The sequence below is a fragment of the Cebus imitator genome, unplaced genomic scaffold (assembly GCF_001604975.1).
Source record: "Cebus imitator isolate Cc_AM_T3 unplaced genomic scaffold, Cebus_imitator-1.0 Scaffold59, whole genome shotgun sequence".
Lineage (NCBI taxonomy): Eukaryota > Metazoa > Chordata > Mammalia > Primates > Cebidae > Cebus > Cebus imitator.
Genome location: NW_016107374.1, coordinates 6,988,680 through 7,004,522, shown reverse-complemented (window position 1 = coordinate 7,004,522; position 15,843 = coordinate 6,988,680). Strand labels below are relative to the sequence as shown.

At 47.4% G+C, this 15,843-nt stretch overlaps 1 protein-coding gene across 2 annotated transcripts in view; it reads left to right on the top strand.

The window, feature by feature from the left end:
• Positions 1-1,389: 1,389 nt before the first annotated feature.
• WSB2 (WD repeat and SOCS box containing 2) overlaps positions 1,390-15,843 on the top strand; it is a 29,309-nt gene continuing 14,855 nt past the window's right edge. The window contains exons 1-2 of one of the 2 annotated variants that reach the window (XM_017529555.2): positions 1,390-1,533; positions 12,119-12,287. In XM_017529555.2, the coding sequence (XP_017385044.1) occupies positions 1,458-1,533; positions 12,119-12,287 (245 nt within the window). In that variant the 5' untranslated portion in view covers positions 1,390-1,457. Of the gene's footprint in view, positions 1,534-2,496; positions 2,649-12,118; positions 12,288-15,843 lie in introns of those variants that run through there. The other variant, XM_017529557.2, reaches the window with a different exon arrangement.

The window sequence follows — 15,843 nt, the reverse complement described above, 5'->3', positions numbered from 1 at the left end:
AATTAGTTCTGAGGTTATCATACGCATTTTTTTAAAAAGATAATGGAATAAAGCTATTTTTAAATAAGTGCTTTTGTGATCTTTATTGAGACTTGATTAGTAAACTGAAAAGACTTCGAAAAACGAGCTTGCCAAAGTTGTTTTTTTTTTTTTTTTTTAACCAGCTTTTTGCTTTTTAAATATTGTCAACAATATTCTTCCCCTTGCCCGCTCCCCGGCCTCCCCCCCTTTTCTTTTTGAGACGGAGTTTTGCTCTATTGCCCAGACTGTAGTGCAATGGGGCATGATCTCGGCTCACTGCAACCCGGGTTCAAGTGATTGTCCTGCCTCAGTCTCCCAAGTAGCTGGGATTACAGGCACCCGCCACCACCAGCTAATTTTTGTAGAGACGGGGTTTCGCCATGTTGGCAAGGCTGGTCTCGAACTCCCCACCTCAGGTGATCCACCTGCCTCAGTCTCTCAAAGTGCTGGGATTACAGGCGTGAGCCACCGCGCCCTGCCCCCTTACCCTTTTATTTTTTTCCATGACGTGTAGATAAAAAGGAGGCCTGGAAGACTCCAGGAATCGAAGGAATTGGGAGACAAAAAATGGAGACTCAGAAAATTGGAAAAGGGAAAAATGAGCGGGGGGAGGCTGGACAGTAAGACGGGGATCTTCAGGAGGTGGGAAATTAGCGATTAAAAGGGAGCAGAGGTGGAGTAGGCCGACACTGGTGCCGGGATAAAAGTGGAGGCCCAGAGAAAGGGGTGCGCTGGGCCGTTTTTTAAAATTGAGAAACAGAAAATGAAATACCCAGTGGAAAATGAAGGGTGAGAACGTGGCATGCTAAAGTTAAAATGGGCGGCGAGGAAAGAAAAGGCAGCCAGAGGAAAAGGGGGAGATCAAGAAACTGGTGGGTCCAAAAAAAAAGAAAAAAAAAAAACCAAAACCGGCCAAGAGGGGTGAACAGGTGTGTAACCCAGGAGGCCAGACGGGACACAGGCAGTAAAGGTCACAGGAAGGACGTACCGAGGGCTCATAAAACAGAGGCCTGGGTCAAAAAAAAAAAAAAAAAATTAACATGGAGGGACCATGGTGGAAAAGAACATGGGAACCGGGAACCTGAGTTACCGTAGAAAATAGGTTGCGTTAGAAACCAAAGAAGTTTAAAATGGAACCACTGCGATCCGGAGCTCTGCGACCAGTGACCGGGAAATGGAGAGGACACTGGAAGGGAAGCGAAGAAAGGCGGGGAGAAAGGAAGGAGAGGCGGAAGGGTGACTTGAAGGAAGTTGACACCAAGAACCGCGGGAAGAGCTTGGGCCCAGAGCAGAAAAGGGAAGCCCTCCAGTGGGGGGTAAGGGGAGGCATTCTGGGGACTACGAGCTCAGCTCAGGAAGAAATCCCCACGCCACTGACATTACGGGGGACCGGACAACTAAGAAATGGGGTCTTTCAGGCATGAAAAGTCTCCGTGATGACTCCAGCCCTGGCCCTGGAATGTCAGAAAGGGGGCGTCCGCCCGAAGCCAGCCATTTCTGCAGGCCATGCAGGTAGAGAGGAGAGCAGGCTGCTCAGGGGGACGGGGCAGACGAGGCTGTCGCAGTAGGCAGCTAGGACAGTCTCCCGAATCGCCGCATGCCCCGTTTCTATCCTCGTTCCCACCTCCGCTCCGGTTTCACCCTGCCCTCCTCCCCCCCTCACGCCCCATTTTCTCCTCACTTCCCCTCCCATTACCGGAGCCGTTCAACAGCCCCCATCGTTTTACCCTACCCCTGACCCTTGCCCCTCCCCCCCATTCAAACCCATATCCTCCCCCGGCCCCCGGCACCCGGTTATTACACCTTTCTTCCACCCCCACTCCCTCCCCATTTTCCCCTAAGCCCAGATCTCCCCCAGGTTTCTCCTCGGCCAGTGTTCCCTCCACCCTATTCTCCCGCCCCCATTTTTACCCGTTCCCCGCCATCAGGCTTCGCAAAGCCCCATCTTTACCTGCCCCTCCCCTGAACTTCGCTTCAGCCCCTTTGGCTCCCCTCCCCCCACCGCCGTCAGTCCCCCGCTCCCTACGCCCGGTTCTTCCCTCAGCCTGCTCTACCCCTCTCCAACGCCGCCTTTTCCCCTGAGCCCGGCTTCCCCCACTCGGGTTTCCAGCTCCCCCTTTCCCCCGTTTCCCTCAACCCTGTTCACTACCCTCCCCTCCCCGTTTTTATCCGGCGCTGACTCCCCTCAAGACCCTGTGCAACCACCGGCTTTTATCCTGTTCGCGCCCCACCCCGTTTCCGCTCAGCTCCCCCCGCCCCCGCCCCCGCCCCATTTTTATCAGGTTCGCGCGTCTTCCCCGCCCCCGTTTCCCCTCAGCAACCCCTCGGCTTTTATCCCGTCAGCGTACCGCCGCCCCCCGATTTTCCATCTTTTCCTTCAGCTGCACCCCCCCCCGTTTTTATCCTGTTCCCGCCCCCACCCCCCGCCGTTTCCCCTGCGCCCCGCCCCCGCGCGTCCCCGCCCGCGCCCACCGCCATGTGACGGGAAGCAGCTGATGGCCTCTCCGGGCGGCGGCGGCCGGGCCGGGGCGGGCGGCGCGGGGGCGGCATGAGGGCCCGCGGCCCGGGGGGCTGAGGCGCCCGCCGCCTGCCGCGGGGGCCGCGCGCGTCCTCCATGGAGGCCGGAGGTGAGTGGGGTCGGGCGCAGCCGTTCCAGCCCGGCCAGGCCGAGGCCCGTTCTCCCCGGGGAGGAAAGAGGCGACCGCGGAGTGGGCTCGGAGGGGCGGGGGCTGGATGCGGCGGGGGCGTCCGGCCTGGAAGGTCCGCGCGGGTCTGGCGGGGGTGCGCGCCCGGCGCCCAGCTTTGTTTCACTTTCGCTGTCAGCGGCCGCCACCCCGACTCCCGCCGGCGACAGGATCGGGAAGGTCGGGTTTCTGCGGGAGGAGATCCCCCGACCGGCAGAGAGGGGGCTCCCGGGTGGGACTCGGGGCGGGGGGGACACCAAGCCCTAAAACGGAGATCCCCAAAGGGGTGGGTGCCCCTGGGTACCCTGGTGCTGGGGACGCACTCGCAGGTCTGGATGTGGGTCACCTCTGCCCCTCACAAGCTGTGTGATCGTGACAGTGGACAAGCCACTGAACCACCGCCACCCACATCTCAGTTTTGTATCTGCAAAATGGGATAATTCTAGTACCTGCCTCGGAGGGTGGTTGGGAGCTTACGGTAAAAATGGGGTCTGAGTTCTCAGTTGAAGCAATCTATTTCCAGGCTCTCCCACTGGAGACTAATTCAGTGGAGGTGGGGCGGGGCTGGAGACGCTAATCCCTGGTGAACTGTATGATCTGGCAAGTTTAGGATACTCTGATAGGTCAGGACCTTGCCTCTGTTCTTTTTAACTGCCATCCCCATCGGAAGACAGCGTGGAAGTCAGAGGATATTGGATATACCTCAAGCCAACCCAGATGAACATAAAATCTTAGTAGGAAAGATGTGTCTCTTATGCAAGGGGAAAATCCTCAAGACGCATGCACGCCTCGGTCTTCTCCCCTCCAACGACCTTCCTTGGAACCCCACCTGTATAGAAACTTGGAATAGATTTAGAATTGATTCCTGGAGTCCAGCTCTTGAAAGTACCCGAGTTTAAAAGCAGTTTCCTTAGGATAAATTTTCAGAAAGGGGTCAAGGCCTAGGGCTCAGAATTTGTTCCAGAACCGCATTGTAATGTTGCAGCCAAGTTCAAGCTTCATCCTGGTCTGGAGGATTCTGATTGCTGACGGCCTGTTGTTGTGGGTGGGAAGGTTGAAATCTGGGTATTCCCTGGGGTGGTGTTACTTTTTAATTTAGGAAATGACATTTCTTTGTTTGCTGAAGTCAGGCATTGAGTTAAAGGCAGCTCTCTCCCCTTCCCATCTAGATAAGGGCTTTCTTTTCAGTGAGTGTGTTACCCATAGAATTCTTTTTAAAGGGGCTCCTACTGTTTGTGTGGATCCTATGTGAATCTTTTTATAGCTTCCGTTTCATTTCCATTGCCTCTTTACAGTTCAGTCTGAAAGCAATCTGTAGTTAGTCTCCCTTTTTAACAGAAATCTGTTTCTAGTTCTGGGGTTTTCTTGAAGATTGACAACTTCGTTTTGAGGGTTTGGGCAGGGCTGTTGAGAGCTGCCAAGTTACTGTACAAAAAAGGCCAAAGTTAAACTTCTTTTCAAATGGAATAAAGCCCATTGTAAAGGAAATACAATGGGCAACAGTTGAAATCTTCAAAGCAATGGTTAGAATGCGTTTATTCATTCAACAAATATTTATTGAGTGTCTACTATGTGCCAGGCACCCTCTAGGCCAGCGCTGATCAACCAGTTTAATATCAGCCACATATGTAATTTAAAATGTTCAGTAGCCACATTAAAAGAAAAATGAACTAGGTGACAATAGGTGACAATTTTAAAACTCTTTTTCAATCCAGCATATCTAAAATGTTACTTCTACATGTAATCAAAGAAATTGTAATGTTTTAGATTTTCTTTTTTTTTTGAGATGGAGTCTTGCTCTCAGGCTGGAGTGCAGTGGCGTGATCTCAGCTCACTGCAGTCACTGTCTCCTGGGTTCAAGCAGTTCAGCCTCCCGATTAGCTGGGATTACAGGTGCCTGCCATCACACCTGGCTAAATTTTGTGTTTTTAGTAGAGACAGGGTTTCACCATCTTGGCCAGACTGGTCTTGAACTCCTGACCTTGTGATCCACCTGCCTCAGCCTCCCAAAGTGCTGGGATTACAGGTGTGAGCCACTGCGCCTGACCAATGTTTTAGGTTTTCTTTTGTGTTGTGTTCAAGATGTGTTGTGTATTTTATACTTACAGCCCATCTTAATTCTGACTTGCCACATTTCAAGTGGTTGGTAATCACACGTGATTTCCCTGTTAGCATAGCCCAAGAGCAGTGAATGGGCATGTTTGGGTGGGTTGAGGAAGAGATAGACAATAAATACATAAAAAGGACAGAATCAAGAAAATATCGATCGAGCGTGCTGGGGAGGCTCACGCCTGTAATCCCAGCACTTTGGGAGGCTGAGGTGGGCAGATCACTTGAGGTCAGCCTCACCAACATAATGAAACACTGTCTCGACTAAAATACAAAATCAACCAGGGGTGGTGGTGCATGCCTGTAATCCCAGCTACTCAGGAGAATCACTTGAACCCGGGAGGTGGAGGTTGCAGTGAGCTGAGATCACTCCAGCCTGGGCAATAAGAGCAAAACTCCANAAAAAAAAAAGAAAATAAGGGAAGATTATAAAGAAAATCGAATGTTTAAAGGAAAGTGAATGGTGCAGGGTGCCATGGCTCACACCTAAGTCTCAGCACTTTGGGAGGCCAACTTGGGTAGATCTTTTGAGCCCAGGAGTTTGAGACTGGTCTGGGCAGCATGATGAAACCCCTCTCTGCAAAAAATACAGAACTATAGGTACGTACATGGTGGAAGGCACCTATAGTCCCGGCTTCTGGGGAGGCTGAGCTGGGAGGATCATCTGAGCCTGGGGAGGTAGAAGTTGAAGTGAGCCGTGATTGTGCCACTGCATTCCAGCCTGCGCAACAGAGTGAGACCCTGTCTCAAAAAAAAAAAAAAAAAAAAAGGGAAAGTGAATGGTCACTTTAGATAGTGAGGCCAGGATGGTCTCTGACATGAGGACCAATCTCTGAATGATAAGATGGAGCAACCGAGGAAAGCTTTTGGGGCCGGTGGAATATCTAATGTACACATCCTGAGACAGGAAAAGCCACCTAGCTTCCTGCTGGCTGGGGTCATAGCTTTCATCTGTGTATTCAGGCTAACTGCCTTGCCTAGAAGAGGCTTATAATAAATACCTTTCCATTCAGCCTGATTGTCCAAACACATCCCATTGTTTAACTAGAAAACCCTGATCCAGGGCCAGGTGCGATGGCTCATACCTGTTGGAGGATTGCTTGAGCTCAGGAGATCAAAACCAACTCGGTCAACATAGCAAGACCCCATCTCTACTAAAAATTTGAGGGAAAAAAAAGGAAAATGAACTGAGTCTGGTGGTATGCCCCTTTAGTCCCAGATACATGGGAGCCTGAGGTGGGAGGAGCACTTGAACCTGGGTGGGAGGTTGAGGCTGCAGTGAGCTGTGATCTAGCCACTGCACCCCAGCCTGGGTGACGGCATAAGACTCTTTCAAAAATGACCAAAAAAAAACCCAAAAATAAAAACCCACCCCCAAGTGTATGAGATATACTTGAAATTTGCTAAGAGTAGATTTTAAGTGTTCTCACCACACAAAAATAAGTATGTGAGGTAATGCATATATGGTAATGAGCTTGGCTGAGCCATTCCACAATGTATACATATATCAAAACATGTTATATGCCATAATATATATGATTTTAATTTATCAATTTAAAAAAGAAAGAAGCCAGACATGGTGGCTCACGCCTGTAATCCCAGCACTTTGGGAGGCAGAAGCAGGTGCATTACCTAAGGTCAGGAGTTCAAGACCGCCTGGCCAACATGGTAAAACCTCATCTCTACTAAAAATGCAAAAATTAGCCGGGTGTGGTGGTACATGGCTATAATCTCAGCTATTTGGGAGGCTGAGGCAGGAGAATCGCTTGAACCCAGGAGGCAGAGGTTGCAGTGAGCCGAGGTCGCACCACTGCACTCCAGCCTGGGCGGCAGAGTGAGACTCTGTCTCAAAAAAAAAAAAAAAAAAAAAAAAAAAAAAAAAAAAAAAAAAAAAAAAAAAAAAAAAAAAAAAAAAAAAAAAAAAAAAAAAGGAGAAAACAGAGAAACGCTGATTCATAGGCCTTTTCACTGAGAAGGGTCACTGCAAGTACCATACCAGATGAAGCTAGATCCGCCATCCCCAGCTCTGTTTTTGTTTGTTTGTTTTTAAGTTCTGCACTAATTAGGGCTTTCTCTCCCTGTAGCCAAGTTTAGTTTGGGCCCAGACTCCAAGAGACAGGAGTCACTGGGTTTGTTCTTCTTTTAGCTCCTGGATTCCTGAACCTGAAATAGCAAGAGATTAAATCCCTAAATCACAGAAATAGAGTGTGAGTTCTGGGTAGGGCTTGTGCTTAAGAAGCATTTTATGTGAAATGTTTGGCAAAGCACCATCATAGTTTAAGGGGCTTTATTTTTTTGAGAGAGTCTTGCTTTGTCACCCAGTCTGGAGTGCAGTGGCTTGATTTCAGCTCACTGCAACCTGCACCTTTTAGGTTCAAGCAGTTCTCCTGCCTCAGCCTCCCGAGTAGCTGGGATTACAGGTGTGCGCCACCACTCCCAGCTAATTTTTGTATTTTAAGTAGAGACAGGGTTTCACCATGTTGGCCAGGCTGGTTTGGAACTCCTGGCCTCAAGTGATCCACCTGCCTTGGCCTCCCAAAGTGCTGGGATTACAAGCGTGAGCCACCATGCCCGCCCAGCTTTATTTTACTTTTCTGTTTAAAGAGTTACACCATGTGTATTTATTAGACAAGTATTTACTCACTGCCTGCCCTCCACCAGGAACTCTGGCAGCTCTGGGGATAAATATACAAGGTCCCTGCTCCCAGGAATTGATGTCCTAGTAGAGGGGAGACAGATGGCAATCAAATGGTGATAGAGTTGTAAAGAAAATAAAGTGAGGGGTTGTAAAGGAGATGGACTAGGGGTCAGAAGAGCTCTCCAAGCATTTGTCATTTGAGCCAGACCTGAATAAGGGTAGGTGCCAGCCCAGGAGAGGCTCCCAGGTGAAGGGAATGGTTGGTGCAGAGGCCTACAGTCAGAACTAATTGAGCATTGGCAGAGGGTAGAGAGAAGGCTGATGTGTTGGAGCCAGGGGCAGGGAGAGGAGAAGTACAAGCTCAGGGAGGTTCAGGTGATGCTGGATTTTGAGGGCCGGGTGAGGAGGTAGGGTTTTATTCTAACAGTGTTTGAAACTGATCACTCTGGAGACAAGGAGAACCGATGGTGCGGGGCGAGAGGGGAAGCAGGGAGAGCAGCTGGAAGGTTGCCTACTGGGCCAGGCAGGAGATGATGTTGCATAGATGAGAATAGAGATGGAACGGGGTTAGATTTGGCAAGTTTTTTTTTTTTTTTGTCAGAGTCTCTCTCCCAGCCTAGAGTGCAGTGGCGCTATCTTGGCTCACTGCAACCTCCCCCTCTCTGGTTCAAGCAATTCTCCTGCTTCAGCCTCCCGAATAGCTGGGACTACAGGTATGCACCAACACGCCCAGGTAGTTTTTTTGTATTTTTAGTAGAGACGGGGTTTCACCGTCTTGGCCAGGCTGGTCTTGAACCCCTGACCTCAGGTGATCCACCTGCCTTGGCCTCCAAAAGTGCTGGGATTATGGGATCACAGGTGTGAGCTGTCATGCCCGGCCCTTAGCAAGTCCTTTGGAAGCAGACTTGATAGAACTTGCTAATGGATGTGGTTTGGGAAATTGAAAAAGACAAAAAGGCCAGGCATGGTGGCTCATGCCTGTAATCCCAGCGCTTTGGGAAGCCAAGTAGGCGGATTGCTTGAGGCCAGGAGTTTGAGACCAGTCTGGCCAACATGGTAAAAACCTGTCTCTACTAAAAATACAAGAATTATCTGGGTGTGGTGGTGCATGCCTGTAATCCCAGCTTCTCGGGAGGCTGAGGCACAAGAATTGCTTGAACCCGGGAGGTGGAGGTTGCAGTGAGCCGAGATTGTGCCATTACAGTCCAGCCTGGGTGACAAAACCAGACTCCATCTCAAAAACAAACAAAAAGAATGGATAATGTAGAGAAAGTGAACCAACTGTGAATATTGTCAGGTTGGAAAAAAGAAATTTTCATCCTAGTCATTTGATCTAGAACACCTGGTCTCAAGCAATCCTTATCTTTCCACCTCTGCTTCCCTCTAATTCCCCTGTGCTGGGATTACAGGCGTGAGCCACCACCCTAGGCCATCCAGATCTTTGGCAAATGTTTCTCTAGATCAGTCAATGTCATTTAATATTTGACTGTATCTGGGTTTCTCAGCCTCGCATTGTTGACGTTTTGGGCCAGATCATTCATCGTTGGGGGCTGTCCTGTGCACTGTAGGGTGTGGACCAGCATCCCTGGCCTCCACCCACTAGATGGCAGTAGTAGCACCTCCAGTTGTGACATCCAGAAATGTTATTGCCAAATGTCCTGGAGAGGCAAAATTGCCCCCAGTTGAAAACCGGTGGGCTACGTGAAGAAGACCTTAACAGATTAGGTCTTATGTCACCATAGGAAAATATCTAGAAATGTTCAGATTGGACAAAGTGTTGAGGGATTCTGCATAGCGTTGAGAGACCTGTTTTGGATTTAAGATACAAAATGATGTCTGACCATGCGAGTGTTCACACTTATAGGAGTATATTCATACACACATGTGATTGTGTAAATGAAACTATTACACAAATGTACAGATTTCTAGGATGATTTATCTGGGTCTATACAAATAGCTATTTACACAGACCATATACACACACACGTATATATGTGTGTGTGGCCCAAAACGTCAACAATGCTATATGTATGTGTGTGTGTGTGTGTGTGTGTGTCTGTCTGTCTGTCTGTCTGTGTGTGTGTATTTTCAGTAGAAACGGAGTTTCACCATGTTGGCCAGGCTGGCTTGAACTCCTGACTTTAGGAGATTATATATATATATATATATATATATATTTTTTTTTTTTTTTTTAAGAGATGGGGTCTTACTATGTTGACTAGGCTGATCTTGAACTCCTGGCCTCAAGTGATTGTCCCATCTCAGCCTACTGAAGTGCTAGATTACAGGTGTGAGCCACTGTGCCTGGCCAGACCTAATATATTAAAACCTAGATTTACACATAGAACCTCTGAGAATGTTCTCTTTGCAAAGGCTTGATAATTATTTGTTAAAATTCTATTTAAAGACTGAAGTTTCAGCAACACACCTTTTTATATAACAAAATATACCTATTTATTTTCCTATAAATGCATATACTAGAATGCGTTTACTAGAGACAGAATCTTGCTGTTACCCAGGCTAGAGTGCGGTGGTGCGATCTCGGTTCATTGCAGCCTCTGCCTCCCAGTTCAAGTGCTTCTCTTGCCTCAGTCTCCTGAGTAGCTGGCACTACAGGCACCTGCCACAATGCCTGGCTATTTTTTTTTTTTTTTTTTTTTGTATTTCTAGTAGAGATATGGTTTCGCCATGTTTGCCAGGCTGGTCTCAAACTCCGGTCCTCAAGTGATCCACCTGCGTTGGCCTTCCAAAGTGCTGGGATTACAGATGTGAGCCCCTGCACCTGGCAAAAATATTTTATAAATATACACATATGTATCTCTCTCATTTGTTTTATTGAATCCAAGATACCATGGATTGTATTATCATTGTGTATCACTGAGAAAAAAGTACTACCTATTTAACTATAAAAAGTCATTGATTATAAGATACATCCTGATTTCAGTGAGGTCAAAATGTAAGATGTGTAAAGATCTGTCTTATGTGAAATAATGGGCTTTAAAAATGAGTATCTATCTGGTAACAGCCAGGGTCAAAGTCTTCCACATTCCACATTCCTGATATGGAATGCTCACATCAGGAAGTGACCTCATTCAGGATGGAAGCCAGTTTTTTTTTCCCCCTGTACTCCAGCTGGAGTACAGTGGCGCGTTCTTAGCTCACTGCAACCTCCGCCTCCTGGATTCAAGTGATTCTCCTCCCTCAGCCTCCTGAGTAGCTGGGATTACAGGTGCACGCCACCACACCTGGCTAATTTTTGTATTTTTAGTAGAGACAGGGTTTCACCATGTTGGCCAGGCTGGTCTCGAACTCCTGACTTTAAGTGATCCACCTGCCTCGGCCTGCCAAAGTGCTGGGATTACAGGTGTGAGCCAGTAATCTGGCCTGGAAGCCAGTTTTCGTATTAGTAAGCATCACAGTCATAATGGTAAAAAAAATTCATTGTGAAGGCCTTTAACTTAGGAGCTTCATCAGCCATTGAGAATCTTCCATTGGAGTAGAGAACTGCACTGGGAACTGTGGGTTGGTCCATAAAGAAGCTCCAATCTGGTGCCTACTCTTTCAGAAGATCCTGTGCGAGGTTTTGGGAGAAACAAAGATGCAATGATCTTGGTGTTGGAACAAGGTGCTTAGAAACTGATAAGGAGGGAAATTGGTTACATAAGAGAGAATGAAATAAACAAGGTGTGACTTATTTCCGCTTTGACAGTGTGAGATTAGGGTATGCTTCTTAGTTGTGAATCTAGGTGGGATTATTATTTTTTTCTTTTCTGTTACTTTGAGAAGCTGGAGATTCTCAAAAGCAAAAAATAGGTCCAGGTATGAGTAAATAAGTTACTTGCATGTCAAGGAGATTTTGTGGCCAAAGTGTGGCCTGCTGGGAGGGGACAAGGGAAGGAGGCTAGACCGATGGACTAGGCCAGATGATATGGGGTAGAAGGCCTGGGCTCAGTTGCCTTTATGATGTAGGCAGGTGGGAGTTTTCAGATGTATTTGAAAGAAATGATGTGATGGGATGTGTATTTCAGCTTTAGCAGCATCTCTAGGGGTAGGAAGACCCATCAGGAGAATGTAGCAAAAGATCTGTGTGGGATATGATGAAGGTTTAACCCTGGACCGAGGAAGCGGGAGAGATGGGGAGATGGAATCCATACCTCTGAGTGCAAGGAAGGAGGGCAAGGGCTGCATGTTTTTAGCCTTGATGATGGGGAGGATACAGGCAAGTGAGAAGGGGCCTTTGAGTTTCACGTATTCCTTCTTTGACCAGCAGCAGGCTCTTTTGAAAAAACCTGAATTGCATTGAAAGGCCTTGCTATTTTGGTCCCATAATCAGCACCATCTTGCATATTCCTGATCTGGCTGTCTCTTCACTTTCTTCCCCTTCAAGTATTCATAGGAAAATGAGGTCTCCATTCACTGGGTTCACGGGCACAAAGGTTACTGTGAGTCACAGTTAACCAAACCAGCGGTGGGGAGTGCCAGGATTGAGTCACCATGGTGGAATGTGGCCTGTGGCTGCTCTTACTGCCCTGGGTCATTTAAGTGACAACTCCCTCTGGGAATGCATAGTGTCACTCTTTGCCACGGGGAGACAGTGGCTTTCCTGTGTCTGGGTGGTCAGGGAGTGAGAGGGTGTGTGTTTGAAGCATGTTGTCTCCTGCCCCAGAGGAACCGCTGCTGCTGGCTGAACTCAAGCCCGGGCGCCCCCACCAGTTTGATTGGAAGTCCAGCTGTGAGACCTGGAGCGTCGCCTTCTCCCCAGATGGCTCCTGGTTCGCTTGGTCTCAAGGACACTGCATTGTCAAGCTGATCCCCTGGCCGCTGGAGGAGCAGTTGTAAGTATTCTCATACTCTGGCCTCAAAGGGTGGGGACTGGGAGAGTGTGTTTCCAAGTGATTCTTCATTCTTTTGCTGCCTCCCTGCCCAAGAACCAGAGAGAGGGAAGATGGCTACATGGTTCAGAGTCTCCATAGCCCCAAGTTCTGTATATGTGAAAGTCAGTTCTGTCAAGATTATGTTAGCCCCAAGTTGGCTTTTTTTCCCATAGCTTTATTGAGATGTAATTTATGTATCACACCGTTTGTTCGTTTAGATTATACAATACAATGGCTTTTAGTCCATCCACAGAACTGTGCATCCATCACCGTCGTCACTTTTCCTTTATTTATTTTTTGAAACAGAGTCTCGCTCTGTCTCCCAGGCTGGAGTACAGTGGTGCCGTCTTGGCTCACTGCAACCTCTGCTTCCTGGGTTCAAGCAATTCTGCCTCAGCCTCCTGAGTAGTTGGGACTACAGGTGTGCACCACCACGCCTAGCTAATTTTTGTATTTTTAGTAGAGAGGGGGTTTCACCACGTTGGCCAGGCTAGTCTTGAACTTCTGACCTCTGGTGAGTCGCTGTGCCTAGCTAAGCATCTTTTCAGGTGCTTCCTGGTCCTTTGTATACCTTCTTTGGATAAATGTCCATTCAGAGCCTTTGCCCATTTTTAAGTTTGTCTTTTTGTTATCAACCAAGTTTATTTTACTATTTTTTGAGAGAGAGAGAGGATCTTGCTCTGTCATCTAAGCTTGAGTGCAGTGGCTCGATCATGGATCATCGCAACCTCAATCTGCTGGGCTCAAGCTGTCCTGCCCCAACCTCCCAAGTATCTGGTACTACAGGTGTGCCACCATGCCCAGCCAACTTTTAAATTTTTTATAGAGACAGGGTATCACATAAGCTGGTCTTGAATTCCTGGCCTCAAGCGATCCTCCTGCCTCAGCTTCCTATGTAGTGGGGATTACAGGTATAAGTCATGGTGCCTGGCCAAGTTTAGTTTCTGATACTAGTTTTTCTTTCTTTGGGATGGACAAGTCCCAGTGTCAGAATGCTGTGTGCTCCCATTCAGATGGCCCAGCGTCTGTATGTTTTCATTTGTCCCAGGGCAACTCTGTGCCTGCATTTATACATTCAGCCAGCCTTGGTTGCATAGTTTCTTTTTCTTTCTTTTTTTTTTTTTTGAGATGGATTCTTGCTCTGTCACCCAGACTGGAATACGGTGGAGCAGTCTCAGCTAACTGCAACCTCTGCCTCCTGGGTTCAAGCGATTTTCCTGCCTCAACCTCCTGAGTAGGTGGGACTACAGGTGCGCGCCACCACGCCTGGCTAATTTTTTTGTGTTTTTAGCATAGATGGGGTTTCACTGTGTTGGCCAGGCTGAGTTGCACAGCTTGTTTGTGTGACACTGAGTTAGGGGCTGTGTGAGTCCTGAGGTAAATCAGACATGGCCCTTGCCCTTGAGGCTCTTATTTATTTTGCTTTAAGCATTTTTTATAAATAACATATTAGATTTAAGCTTTTATAAGTTGGATCTGAAACTTGCCTTGATAAGAGGAAATGCTGATAGGAGTTTGCTGAGATGGGTACTCTGCATTCCGCCAGGGTTGAGGGGGATACATTGTGCAACTTCTGGAAGGAAGCCAGGGAAAATACATCAAGGACCTGAAAAATGTTCTTCTGGGCCGGGTGCAGTGGCTCACGCCTGTAATCTCAGCACTTTGGGAGGTCGAGGCAGGCTGATCACTTGAGGTCAGGCGTTCGAGACCAACCTAGGCAACATGGTGAAACCTTGTCTCTACTAAAAATATAAAAACTAGCCAGGAGTGGTGGTGGGTGCCTGTAATTCCATCTACTCAGTAGGCTGAGACAGGAGAATTGCTTCAACCCAGGAGGCGGAGGTTGCAGTGAGCCAAGATTGCACCACTGCCCTCCAGCCTGCGTGACTCCATCTCAAAAAAAAAAAATAAGTTCTTCTGGCTATTAGAAATCTCAGAAATGGTGTCATCTATTTATATACACCGATTTTCATCATGAAATTAATTGTATAGTAAGAAAGTTGGAAACAGTTTGAAATTCAGGGATGAGAGTATAGTTAAGAAAATTGTAGCATTTCCATGTGCTGTTTTTGCAGCCATCAAATTTTGTTACGTGTTTGTAATCACAGTTTTCAGTTCTTTCTGTGGTCAGTTTCATGATAATGCCAAAGTCATACATTGTTTACTGGTTTTCCACTTGAAATACAAGGGATGCTCCTTCATTTCTAGACTTGACAAATAAGTAAATTTATTATGTGAATTTGTAGTCTGCTTTTTTAAAAAAGCACAACCTGGAAGATCTGTCAGTTTCCTGAAAATCACTCTTGTATTCAAGTACGTACATTACTATAGGTAAATATATCCTTTCACTATTAACTAAGAAAAATGGAAAAAGATATTTGAGTACTAACTCATTTTTCATATTTATTATTTGACATAATGAGCAAAGTGTTACTGTTTTATATGTTAAGTGAGAAGTTACTGGTTTTGAAGAAAAATCACACTTTTTTTTTTTTTTTTTTTTGAGTAAGACATAGAGTCTTGCTTTTCATCCAGGTCAGAATGTAGTGGCATATCTTGGCTCACTGTAGCCTCTGCCTCCTGGATTCAAGCCATTCTCCTGCCTCAGCCTCCAGAGTAGCTGTGATTACAGGCGTGTTTCCCCACACTCAGCTTCCTTTTTTGTATTTTTTTTTTTTCTTTTTTTGAGACAGAGTCTCACTCTGTCACCAGGCTGTAGTGGAGTGGCACAATCTTTGCTTACTGCAACCTACCCCTCCCCGGTTCAGGCCATTCTCCTGCCTCAGCCTTCTGAGTAGCTGGGATTACAGGCATATGCCACCACCCCCAGCTAATTTTTGTGTTTTTAGTAGAGACAGGGTTTCACCATGTTGGCCAGGTTGGTCTCGAACTCCTGACCCCGGATGATCCACCCACCTCTGCCAGGTTATGTTGGCCAGGATGATCTTGATCTCCTGACCTCGTGATCCGCCTGCGTCAGCCTCCCAAAGTGTTGTGATTACAGGCATAAGCCCCTGTGCTTGGCCAATTTTTGGATATTTTTAGTAGAGACAAGATGTCACCATGTTGCCTAGGCTGGTCTTAAACTCCTGGCCTCAAGGGATCCACCCACCTTGGCCTTCCATAGTGCTGGGATTACAGGCATGAGCCATTGCACTGGGCAAAATCACACATTTTGAAGAACAATATTTTGAGGAAATATTTTCAGTATGAGGCTTATTGAAAAAAACAGGCTATGGCTGGGTAAGGTGGCTCACACCTGTAATCCCAGCATTTTGGGAGGCATAGGTGGGAGGATCATTTGAGGCCAGGAGTTCTAGATCAGCCTGGGCAACATAGCAAGATCCTGTTTCTACAAAAAAAATTTTAAAATTAGCTTGGCGTGGTGGCACATGCCTGTGGTCCTAGCTACTCAGGAGGCTGAGATGGGAAGATTGCCTGAGCCCAGGGATTAGAGGTTGCAGGGAGCTCTGATCATAATAGAGCACTCCAACCTGGATGACAGTAAGACCCTATG